Below are 11,870 nucleotides of genomic sequence, written 5' to 3'. Positions count from 1 at the left end.
AACTTTATTTCCCTCACCATTCTTTGGCTCATTGTTTTCCACACCTGGATAAATTTCGCAACTAAACCGAAATGCTTTCCCGGTCACCACAATGTGTTGTTGTTTGGTTAGGCTGGTTTGGTTTTTCACCTTGGTTTCGGGTTGTGTGCGTGTGTGTGTGTGTGTGTGTGTGTGTGAGCCACAGGAGAGCACAAACTATGTGAGATAAATGAGAACGACCAGGTTGCTCCATTCTGGAAAACAGGTTTTCGTTTTTCTTCCAACAGTAAATATTAGACCAGAAGTGAAAGAAAAACAAACGAAGGAAATCATTCTCATTCAAACTCGGTCACATTACTCCGGCCATCACCTGGGGATCGATCTAGCTCGTGGTTGGAATGGAAAGCTCCATCTGAGCGCCTCTAACTGAGGATGACCATTAGTAACGTATGCAGCTGAAAAGGAAATGCAGCTGGCCGCCAGCAAAAGTCCACCCCACCAGATGAATAACCTCTTTGATCCTCGAAAACTCCGACCCGTGCAACCCCCTTCCCCGTCCAACATTTGTGTCTGCATCCTTTGGACTGCTTTGATAGCTAAAAGCCCCTTGGGAAGTGTAAAGTTTTCCCAAACGGTAACGAATACAGTAATTTCCATTTTCACCGAGCAACGGAAAGGCTAGGTTTTCATTTTCCTCCTCCTGCTGGGTCGGTCAGCTGGCGGTGGAAAGCGGGGGCTGGGGGTAAAATCCCACGGCGTGGTGAATGAATCCTTCTGCTGACCACAGCCACCGGAAAAGCGCATTCAACATCATCAGCTGCCCGTCCATGGGAGAGGAAAATTAAAGTGAAATAAAAAAAGGAACCCACACACACACACACATCTAAACTGGTGCTTTCGATGCAGCACTCTCAGGAATTCGGACCCGTTCCTGTGGGTGACAGTGGCCAAGTATGTGGCCACATTTGGGATCTTTTTCGAAGAGAAGTTGAGCGTAGAAGAAAGGAAAAACTAAAAAACACGCTGGGAATATCGTTCCGAAACTCGAGGGCTTTCAAGCAGTTGCAGCCGGAGGAAGAAGGTGGCAACTCCTGACACTGGTTAAAGTGTGCTGCAAGTGCAATCTCAACTAAAAAAGGCACACAAAAATCCCCTTTTTCCGAAACAAAAACCCGCCCGCATGGTCGTGCTGTCGTGGTGCATAGTTTTAGGACAAGCTTTTTCAAGCTGCAAAAGAAGTCAAACACTGCGCGCATTTGTTGGCCTGCTGAGCACACACACACACACAGTGCCTTTTAGCCGTTACGCTTCTTTTCTCCCCTTTTTTCTTTGTTACGTCATCAGCAGAGTAAAATGGGGTAAAAAAAGGAAAGTTACCAACTACAAAATAGAATACTCAAAATGTCACTTACATTGTTTGTTGCCAGTTGAAAGCTTTTAGGAAAATATTCAACACATACACTTCCCTTCCACCGGTCCGGGTGTGTCGGTATGGGATTTCCGTACCGCCCGCTCAACCCATCTCTATTTGAAATTTTCCCAATTCCACAGTCGGTCCACCGTCCTGTGGGAAAACCTCAAGAACAGGCTTTTTGCCCTTTTGGAGAAGTTGTTTGAACTGAGCTCCTCGGTTCTGAGGCGGGTTTGGTTAGAACTCCATGGGAGGTGGGTCCTTCAACAGGGTTCCTTTTTTGCCGATTCAATGCAGCTTTGCTGTTCGTGTGTGTATGTGAATGGTTTTCCGTTTCCCAACCCAATGGCTTGAAGTAAATACACAATTTGCGTGTAAGGTGCATGATAAAAGTGAAAAGCAGTCTAGCGACACAGGACGCCCATCTTGTGAAACTAGTAATGTCACTATCAGGTGCAAAGTGCGATGTAATAATGTAATAGTTTGCAACCCAAGCAGGCGTGCCGGGGTGAAGATGTCGTTTGCTACCGAGAAAATTAAAACATCGCTCTGGAGCTGTTCGTACAAAATTTCTCCAATCGCTTCACAACTTTGTCGCTTTTGTTGGTGGTCGGGTGAGTACCTTTTTCTTTCACCGAAACGAAATTGTTTTTGTGGTCCCCGGTCTACGTATCGTAGGCATCATTAATAATCAGCTTCCGTTTGCTGGCCAAATATAATGCCACGGGAACCCAAACGTAAGACATGTTAACAAATTAAAACTTCACAACATCGCTGCTGCTGATGTGCATGCGATAGGCTCCCACACACCTGGCTGGAAAAGGGCGAGGCGAACGGGCGAGTTATGATAAATGTTCCCCCAGTCGGAACCCGAGGATCCAAATGTGCTCAATTTCATTCAGCTCTCAGAGTGGTTTCGTCGAGCGTTGGTCAGTGTGTTTAAAAATAAAACGAAATAAAACCTAAAACAATCCTAACCCGCACGCAAACAGATGTTAATAGATAAGGGTCGGTGGTCGCAACATTTCGTGCATGATTAATGACACCGCATGGCTGCAGTGACACACTCCGGTCGTCAAAAATCTGGTTCCAGCGTGGTCGTGATGGTTGGGCGAAGATCGGCCCGAGATTGGCTTTTCTTCCGAGCTGCGGACAGGAATGCGTCGGAGCCGTTAACGGAGCTATCAGCAGCCGGAGCAGCATCAGCAGCATCACCTTATCGGATCGGTCCGAGGCGAGGGCGAAGGCGTTGGTAAATGTAGGCCCGAATCGTGACAAGTTGTCTCCGCGCTGCCTTTTCTTTGCTGGCAAACGGAAATGATTAATAAACCTCCACCGTTGGAGGAGGTGCCACCGAATGGAAAGGTGCGTCAAATGCGTTCGCTTGAAATCGATCAGCTCAAAATGGAACGGGTGAATGGAGCGTTTGACTGGTTGCTTTTCTTTCACCGTTACGGCGGAGTTTTTCCTCGATCTCGATCGTGAACCGTTCGTTGATGAACGGTACACAATCCAATCCGTTTTTCGCTACGTGATCTATGATGAGTGTTCAAAGTTAACCCCGTGTGGACGACGTAAATCGAATCATTCCAGATCCTTTCTCCAAATTAGATTCCATATCGTACTCTAGCCTTCCAGAAAAAGGCTCAAGTCACCAGACTGTGCGCTGGCGAAAGGATAAAGCCGCACCCGAGAACCCGAAGCCTTGGGATGTGGCGTGAGTTAATTAAATTATTAATCCCCTGCTCGTTAGGACCAGGAAGCATTGTTTGCACAAATCATCGCTCCTCGTACACGCTCTAACGATGCGCACCATCGGGCAAACGAGCTACGGTTTCCCGGGTAGGAAGATTTATAAATATGTTTTTAATGCTCCTTAATGCTATTCAAATTACAATTCCAATCCACTTGAGCACACCATACGAGTTGGAGGATTCGGTTCTGCTTCGTCCGATTTACATGCGATTGCCTGTTCCAGTGCAATCCGGTGTGAAGAAAGTCAACTCGACCGACACTCGGATCAATTATTGTTTCGGGTTGGGGAAATTGATAGACAAACCGACACGCAAACAAAAGTCCTTGTGCTCGTTTGGAAGTGTTGAAACACATGAGGTAGTTTAGGAAGCTCCTAATGGCGCTTTATATAATCAAGCGAGAGGCTTAAGAAATATCTGTTCTATGATGAAATGTAATATAGAAATTGTGTCTTCAATAATTCAATTAATATTTAAATGAAATAGGTGTATGAGCATAATTTTATACATGTTTTAAATGTAATTCAAGTTGACCAACAGCGTTCGTTTAGCCTTGCAAAGAAATGCTTCTTCCAAAGGGGAAGCAAAACATTTGTAGCTTACTGTTTTAACTGATTTGAAAATAATAATCTCTACCCAGCATTACTCCATCTGTCGAACAGAAGCTGAACGCTGTCAGTTTGTCTATTCTAAGAACCACCGAAACAATCCGTTTACTCCGTTAGTAGAGAGCTATAGTTTTGTGCGCACATTCGAGGCGAGGGTTTGAAATGATTATTTACTCATCAATCACGCTGCTCGATGCCTCTTGCATACACGGCCCCGAACTCATGCAAAGTGCTGACTGACTTCGAAGTACACCAAACTTTAGTGTATGCTGGATCTGAACCGGGTAGAGGAGTTGTTTCAACCGTTGGGTAGCGCACTCCTGTTCGCGTCCTTTCCGGTGCATTCTCCATCAACGTCATACAGTCACGGGTCGGGCATTTCCGGGCCGGATGTGTGATGCCAAAAACTGGCCAGCTCACGTGCATTAAGAGGACCGTGTTGAGTAATGAACTTGGTGTGTACATTGTTTCCCCGGAAAATTTCCCAACCAAAAAGGTCGAGTTTCCGAGCCGTACCGGATGACCTCACCTGGTGGCGCTCGTTATCGAGAGGTAAACCACCGCGTTGGGTCAGATTGGGCCCCCGCCCCGAAAAAGCACCAAGATATCCGCACGGGATACGCACAGCCTTCCGTTGCAGGCCATTGATTAAAGGCCATTGGTTTGTGAAAACTTGCCGATACGAGAATAACGCAATTGATTTAATATGCACCTGGCCTCCTGGGGGAGCGTTTGCTCGACAGGTTCGGGAGGTTGCATTTTTCCAGACGTCATTGTTCGGTTCATCGGAAATCGGGTTCGCTGCACTGGACGCCAAGCGAGGGAAACATATCGCTGCACCTTGTTTAGATTGCATTGTTTTATTTCCCGGATACAAAAGGATACGGCATGCGGACGGTCGACCCGATCTGCCATTCTTCGGTACGCTTCCGGAAACCCTCCGGGAGTGGATGGGAAGAAGGCCGGGGGTTTACCAGGTCAGCAACAACTACCTCATTAATAGGGTTTACTGACCGAAACGGGAAAACGCCGGCTATGGTTACTGTAGCTTCATTCGATCGTTAGCAGGGATAATTGATGCATTATGGGTTTGACGTAGGTTTTTACAAATCCCAGATGATGACTCCGTGCCAAATAAAAGCGATTTGAATTTTCGGTACATCGTTGGACTAAATTCTGGCGGCTTAGATTCTTGGAATTGCCATTCGAAATCGTCACACAATTTAATTACTTGCTTTTATATCTCGCATCGTAGGGCGTTTTTAAACAGGCACTACTTTGAAACAACTCCAACCGAATGCACTTTTTCTGTGCAGGAAACCTGTTCCAGAATGCATGGCGAAGCGATTATGGGATGCGAGCTCGCGAGTGCCAGCTTACCGGCCGTCGATCAGAAATCAGAAATAGCACGCTTTGCGCCATAAATAACCGGCTTTTCTTCTCCGGTGTCGCAGGATAAAACCTCTTTAAGTTCATCTTCTGTAGCATAAAGTGAAAAAAAAGATACACGACGAACATCCTGCAGCGCAGCAAAGCATGCTCTCACGTTGCTGATAAACATAAAACGGACCATTGCAAGGAGCTCGTCCTGCGAGGTACATTAAATGGTATTACGATAATAAACTAAAATTCTGACTGTGTTCTTCCTCGGCTCGTTTTTTTTTCTCGCTGCAATGGGATGTAAGCTTCTTACGGTAATTTACTGCGAGTTCAGTAAACTGTGATGCAGGCTGAGCGGACTCTCTAATCGAGCAGGTATTTTTGCGCTATCTGTCTGCTGAAAACCTTCAACTGGTTTTACTTTTAAGCTCCTCCGAATGTCCGGATAATTGAAGAATAGCTGTAGAGTAGCAGTTATAAGAGATAGAAAGAGAGAGAGGGAGTCATCAAGAGCGGAGGTACTTGTTAGGATTGGTCGTCCCGGGTCGACTGCGAGGCGACACAATTAAGGTACGATTAACCGATGCAATCGGCTGCATTTACATGCTCCCTCTCACCGGTAGGAGGAACCGGATGCGTGCACGACACGACTAGATCCAAACCCCTACGGCGTGAACGCGACTCGTTGGGCAGGCTGGAGAGTTGGTTGATAAATTGCATTAACACTTCGAGCTCTATCTGAGTCTCTGGACTCGCTATCTGCTACATCATAATTAATTGAACGCAAGCGTTTGAGGATTGCCGGACTTTTCCAGTACTCGGGAAAGTGGTGTCCGGGCTGGCCACGCGGAAGTTGCATTGAAGCGATAGGCAGCTGTCGGTTCTTTATCGCTGCGAGACGATTATGTCCGCCGGGGTTGATGTTGAGCAGTCGCTGGAAAGTGCATAATGCCATCGAGAGTCTTGGAAAGTGAGTTATAGCTTAAATTGATTTGACCAAAATTAGCTATCGCCTTTGATTCGCTAGCCTTCACCGAATAACGGAGCTACTAGAAACTACCACGAGTGTCGCTTCTTGAGCCTTCGAAGCTACAAGCTCAACTATAACCCTGAGGGTCAGCTTGCTTCAAGACGAATAGATAGGATTTCGCAACTGCTCATGTTTCCAGCGGGCACATCGGACATAAATCTAATCCAATGTCCACATACGCCCTCTGAGATTTCGCACTAGAAGCCAACCGTACCGTTTGCCCCTTTAAGACGCTTTGTGCCGATGAAATATGCTTCCTTCACGATTAAATGGCTAATTTTAATGGCTAGGGTGTGCAGCGCGAGGTCTCAGATCATAACGTGACATTTACGGTGGACATGTGCGTCCAAGCCGATGCCGTCTCTCTATCTCTTGTTCGCCAGACGTAGGTATTTGGTCATAAAAGATGCATTTATAATACGCCCGGCGCGCAGCGCCCTCTCGGCCGGAGTTATTTTATTCCCCCCTATGCTAGTTCCTGCGCAAAGGTGTTGCTTCATCTCGAACATGCATTGTGGGATGGCAACGGACGGCCGCACCGAGGAGTTTCGCGAACCATCTGGTGAGCAGTAATGGCGTGAGATTGTGCTTAATTCGTTTGTTAAGTAGAATTTATTGATGCCTTTCAAAATACATACACTCACGCACACCCTCATGGATACAGACAGAAGAACCGATCGGTCATAGTTTTACGACATCACAAGACGCCTCGGTGTAATGGAAGAATCTCAGGTAGGTACCCTCGGCAATGATACACGAATGTTCTGAAGCGTTTGCAGCATTTTCCTTTTGCTTCCTCTTCTACGTTTTTCCTTTGTTGCGCTCGAGTAGTGAGAGTTTCCATTTTTCTTTGTCCGTGAAAAAACCTCCTCCATCGAAGCAAGCAAGGAGCTATGTAAATAATGGAAGATTCGTCCAATCGCACGCCAATGCTGCACCGCGGTCCGGTGCGGTACACTGACGGATTAAATTGCCCTCGACCGTGTGAAGACAGGAAGAAAGTCAATAAATTTCCACTCGCCACACTCGAAGCCACCGCGAAGCGTGGTGGGATTATCGTGGCGTTGGAGAGAATGGTTGGTAAATGGTTTGGGATCCGGTGCAACATGAGGCCCCATATATCGATCTTTGATAGTGGCCATTCACCCCCCAAACAACTCCTACCCTACCTCCTAGTGGTGCCAACCGGGATGCGAGTAACCTTTGTGAAGATCAGGTAACCAACCCTGGTGGGAACTTGGGTCGTATGCTGACAGGGAAAGGGGGGCGTCTACAGGGTACGCTCTGTGGGCGCTTTGTGAGCGTCTGTTCACCAGTGGTGCGGCTCACCAATCTCCACGAGCGTCTGTTCTCCAATAGGAGCGGCTCGGAACAGCGTCTGATCTCCAGTGGAGCGGCTGAAGCTGAAATGCGGAACCTCGTCAGCTATACCCAAGGTGGCAATCCCATCACGAGGTGTAGGCTGCGCATCCCTAGTAAGGAGGCCAGCCGAATTAACTTATACTACGAACGAACAAATAATGCAAAATACGTATCGGAATAACGGATCCAGACCCACGCTACGAATAAAGGACAATGATTGGAAGCTTGGGACTTGGAATTGCAGATCTCTCAACTTCGACGGAGCTGATCGTCTTCTATATGACGCCATAAACCCTCTCGGTTTTTCTATTGTTGCGCTGCAGGAACTTTGCTGGAGAGGAAGTAGAGTGTGGAAGCCTCGGCAGTGTGCTGCCACCATTTACCAAAGTGGTGGCAGTACCAACGAGCTCGGTACTGGCTTTATAGTGATGGGTAGGATGCAGGAACGCATTATTGGATGGAGACCCATTAATGAGCGTATGAGTGTGCTGCGAGTTAAAGGGAGATTCCGCAACTATGCGCTCATCAACGTACACTGCCCTCATGAAGGTAGGCCCGATGATGAGAAGGATGCCTTTTATGCGTTAATGGAGCAGGCGTACGACAGCTGCTCGAGGCGTGACATCAAGCTCGTTATTGGGGATATGAACGCGCAAGTTGGCAGGGAAGAGTGTTTTAAAGCAACCATCGGGACTCACAGCCTGCATGCTTGCTCTAATAACAATGGTCATCGATGCATCAACTTTGCAGCCTCCCGCGGAATGGTTGTCCGCAGCACCTTCTTTCCTCGCAAGGATATCCACAAGGCTACCTGGAGATCACCGGACCTACGTACCTGCAACCAAATCGACCACGTGCTAATTGACGGCCGCTTTTTCTCGGACGTCACGAACATTCGCAGCTATCGGCAGCCTAATGTGAGTTCTGACCACTATCTACTCGGTGTCTGCATGCGATCAAAGCTAGCAATGATCTACAAACCCCGGGTCGCTAGAGCGCACCGCTTCAACATTGACCTGCTAAAGGATAATGAAGTGGCTGTGCGCTACGGTCAGACTCTAGAGGCGGCACTTCCATCAGAGGATGAGGCCTCTACTGCACCAATGGAGGAGGTATGGACTAAAATTCGCCATGCAGTGGAAAGTTCAGCTTCCAGCAGTCTGGGTGCTAGAACGAGGTCACGAACATCAGACTGGTTTGATGCGGAGTGTCAGCTGCTCGCTGACCAGAAGAACTTTGCCTGGGGTAGAATGCTCCAAGCTGGAACGAGAGCCAACGTGGAGCAGTATAGGGTTGCCAGGAATAGGCTGGTTTCGGTCTGCAGGAGGAAAAAGAGAGCGCAGGAGCATCGAACTGCTGAGGACCTTGAGCAGCTCCACCGGTCTGGTGACACCCGAAAGCTCTATGAGCTTGTTAACCGGGAACGTAGGTCTAGTGAGCCTGCCATAGACATGTGCCGGGATAGGGAGGGTGGATTGCTCACCAGCTCTGGCGAGGTGGTTGAAAGGTGGAGGCAGCACTTCGAGGAGCACCTAAATGGGGTTAACTTGAATAGGAGCATGGATGCGGAAGTACCACTTGGGGCACCTGGGCACGATGATGATTACCCGGTTCCATCCCTGTACGAAGTCGTGCAAGTGATGCGGAAGCTTAAAAGCAACCGAGCTGCGGGTGATGATCAGCTCTCTGGTGAGCTCTTCCAGCACGGAGGGGAGAGCCTAGCTCGAGTGCTTCATTTGGTGATCGGCAAAGTTTGGGAGATGGAAGAACTACCCCAGGACTGGATGACCGGTGTCGTTGTACCGGTCTTCAAAAAAGGGGATAGGTTGGACTGCGAGAACTACCGTGGCATTACCATACCAAATGCCGCCTATAAGATCTTCTCTCAACTTTTGCTCCACCGGTTGCTGCCCCTGGCCGAAAACTTTGTTGGGGAGTATCAAGCCGGCTTCATGGATGGACGCTCGACAACTGACCAGCTGTTTACGCTCCGGCAGATTTTACAAAAATGCCGTGAGTATAACTGCAGAACACATCACGTCTTCATTGACTTCAAGGCGGCCTATGACAGCATTGACCGGCAACAGCTGTGGATGCTGATGAAGGAGTTTCAGTTTCCGAACAAGCTGATCAGGCTGTGTAGGGCGACTATGGGCAATGTGATGTGTTCTGTAAGGGTCGGTGGTGTCGCGTCCGCTCAGTTTGCTTCCCAGAGAGGGCTGAGGCAAGGGGATAGCCTTTCATGTATCCTGTTCAACGTGGCCTTAGAAGGTGTGATAAGGCGAGTAGGCATCGACACGCGAGGTACCATCTTCTGGCGCTCAATTCAACTCCTGGGCTACGCGGACGACATTGACATTGTTGCGATCAACAAGAGGACGGTTGCGGAAACGTATGCTGGACTTAAGTCAGAAGCTCAGCGAGTTGGACTCCAGATCAACACGTCAAAGACAAAATACATGCAAGGATTAGGGTCTAGGGATAACACCCCAGATACCTTTCCCGGCATCACCTTGGATAACGACACTCTGGAGGAGGTGGACTCATTCGTATACCTTGGATCCCAAGTCACATGTGACTCGGACACATCCTTGGAAATTCGGAGGCGCATCCTCGCTGGAAATCGCACCTTCTGTAGTCTACGTAAGTGGCTGCGATCTGGTCGTGTCTCCAGGCGAACAAAATTGACGCTCTACCGGACTCTAATAAGGCCCGTTGTGCTCTACGGACATGAGACATGGACCTTACTGGAAGGCGATCTGCGCGCACTTGGCGTTTTTGAACGCAAGGTGCTACGTTCGATCTTCGGAGGGGTGCGGGACGCGGACGGCGCTTGGAGAAGGCGGTGGAATGATGAGCTGTACGAGCTGCTAGGTGATCCCCCAATTGGTGTCCTGGTAAAAATCGGGAGACTAAGATGGCTGGGACATATAGCGAGGAGGCCTGTTAGCTATCCAGCCAGGGAGGTCATCGAAAAGGACCCAACAGGCACGCGCAGGAGAGGGGCGCAGCGAGTACGATGGCTTGACCAGGTCGAGGCAGACTTGCGGAGGATCGGTGTTTCGAGTTGGAGATCTGCAGCACAGGACCGGGCGTTATGGCGCAACATTTTGTTCACGGCACGAGTCGACCGACGGCTCTAGTCCGTTATATATATATATATGGAGAGAATGCCCCCCCGTCCGCTTTTCCGCAATGGCTTCGTGAGATACCTTTCATCGCTGCTGGGTTAGCGTGAAGGAGGACGAAGCAAGAGTTCCGGGTAAGTGGATAATAACGGGCACTAAGTGTGGGTCTTCGCTTGGGTGGGAGGGAGGGAGGGTGGCCGGGTGTAAGTGTGGCATGCATTGGCTGCATAGGTGCGGATTCGGATAGGTTACGACCCAAAAAGCGGTGAAGCTTCCAGCTTCCCGAAAGGTAAACATCGGTCAAGAGGAATGGGGGATAAAAACAGTACGCCTAGCTGAATTGCTGAAGTCCCGAAACCAAATCGAGAAAGTCGCCACTTCATGACTGTGCCAGATTTCCCGGGTCCCTCGGGCCCGTGGCAACCGTTGACACGCTCCAGCACGGCAACCCGGTATTGTTCCATCACGGATTTTCCTCCCGACGATTCGCAGATCCGTGCGTCGATAAGCGTACATAGAACCATCCGTTTGCGAGGGAAATTTATGCCCCCGTTGCGATCACCGGGAGTCGTTCGGGGCGGACCGTATGGCTCTATCGGCTCCTTGCCACGTCGGGCACAACCACGGTAGCCACCCAACCCAACACGAGGCCCCCGGGAGGCTGGAGGTAACAAATGTCAGCCATCGGAATGACATTGCACTGAATAAATGGCTTCTTAAGGTAGAACATAACACGTTCGGAGGAGGATTGTCGACGGTTCTGATCCCTAACATCTAAACGCGCCACAATGTTACTACGGCGACCGTATCGGCGATGGGCGATCTCTGACCGACGAAAGTCTTTCACTCGCGAATTCGTGACTCGAGGTCCGCTCCAGCGCCGGTGGACCGCCATTGTTTCTGCGATGCGCGGTCCGAGATTTCCGAGTGGATGGAAATCCCTTCCCGCGTACAACGTCGACCGCGCAACTAGCTGGAGGTCATTATTTGCTTATTTATGACTTTCTTTCTTTCACCTCGGAGCGCAGCGGTCCTAAACCAACACCAACCGTATGGATATGAGGCTCCCAGGCCGGTCGTGGCACGAGGCTGAACTTTGACAGCGGCGCTCTGGCACAGTTTTCGCTTTCGCCAGTCCGTGCGCCCGTGCGGTAACTCCAGAAGAGAAGTCCGGGAGAAGTGCGCCCGCGATCGTGATAGCGATTCCGGCCGAGGGTG

At 49.4% G+C, this 11,870-nt stretch overlaps 1 protein-coding gene across 1 annotated transcript; it reads left to right on the top strand.

Annotated features, from left to right (window-relative positions):
• Window positions 1–6,879: 6,879 nt before the first annotated feature.
• Window positions 6,880–11,170, top strand: LOC131285567 (uncharacterized). Its single transcript, XM_058314426.1, has 4 exons — window positions 6,880–6,894; window positions 7,848–8,809; window positions 8,954–10,167; window positions 11,145–11,170. Exons 1-4 carry the CDS (start codon window positions 6,880–6,882, stop codon window positions 11,168–11,170), a joined length of 2,217 nt encoding a protein of 738 aa, XP_058170409.1.
• Window positions 11,171–11,870: the final 700 nt, after the last annotated feature.

Source organism: Anopheles ziemanni, chromosome 3 (assembly GCF_943734765.1).
Source record: "Anopheles ziemanni chromosome 3, idAnoZiCoDA_A2_x.2, whole genome shotgun sequence".
Lineage (NCBI taxonomy): Eukaryota > Metazoa > Arthropoda > Insecta > Diptera > Culicidae > Anopheles > Anopheles ziemanni.
Note: the sequence above shows the minus strand (reverse complement) of the source record. Positions and strands in the feature narration are given on the sequence as shown.

Excerpts from the sequence above, each read along its gene's own strand:
- LOC131285567 (XM_058314426.1), top strand. Across the intron at positions 8,810-8,953 it reads ACGAGAGCCAACGTGGAGCA|GTCTAGTGAGCCTGCCATAG; the intron begins GTATAGGGTTGC and ends CCGGGAACGTAG. Across the intron at positions 10,168-11,144 it reads TCGCACCTTCTGTAGTCTAC|ATCCGTGCGTCGATAAGCGT; the intron begins GTAAGTGGCTGC and ends GACGATTCGCAG.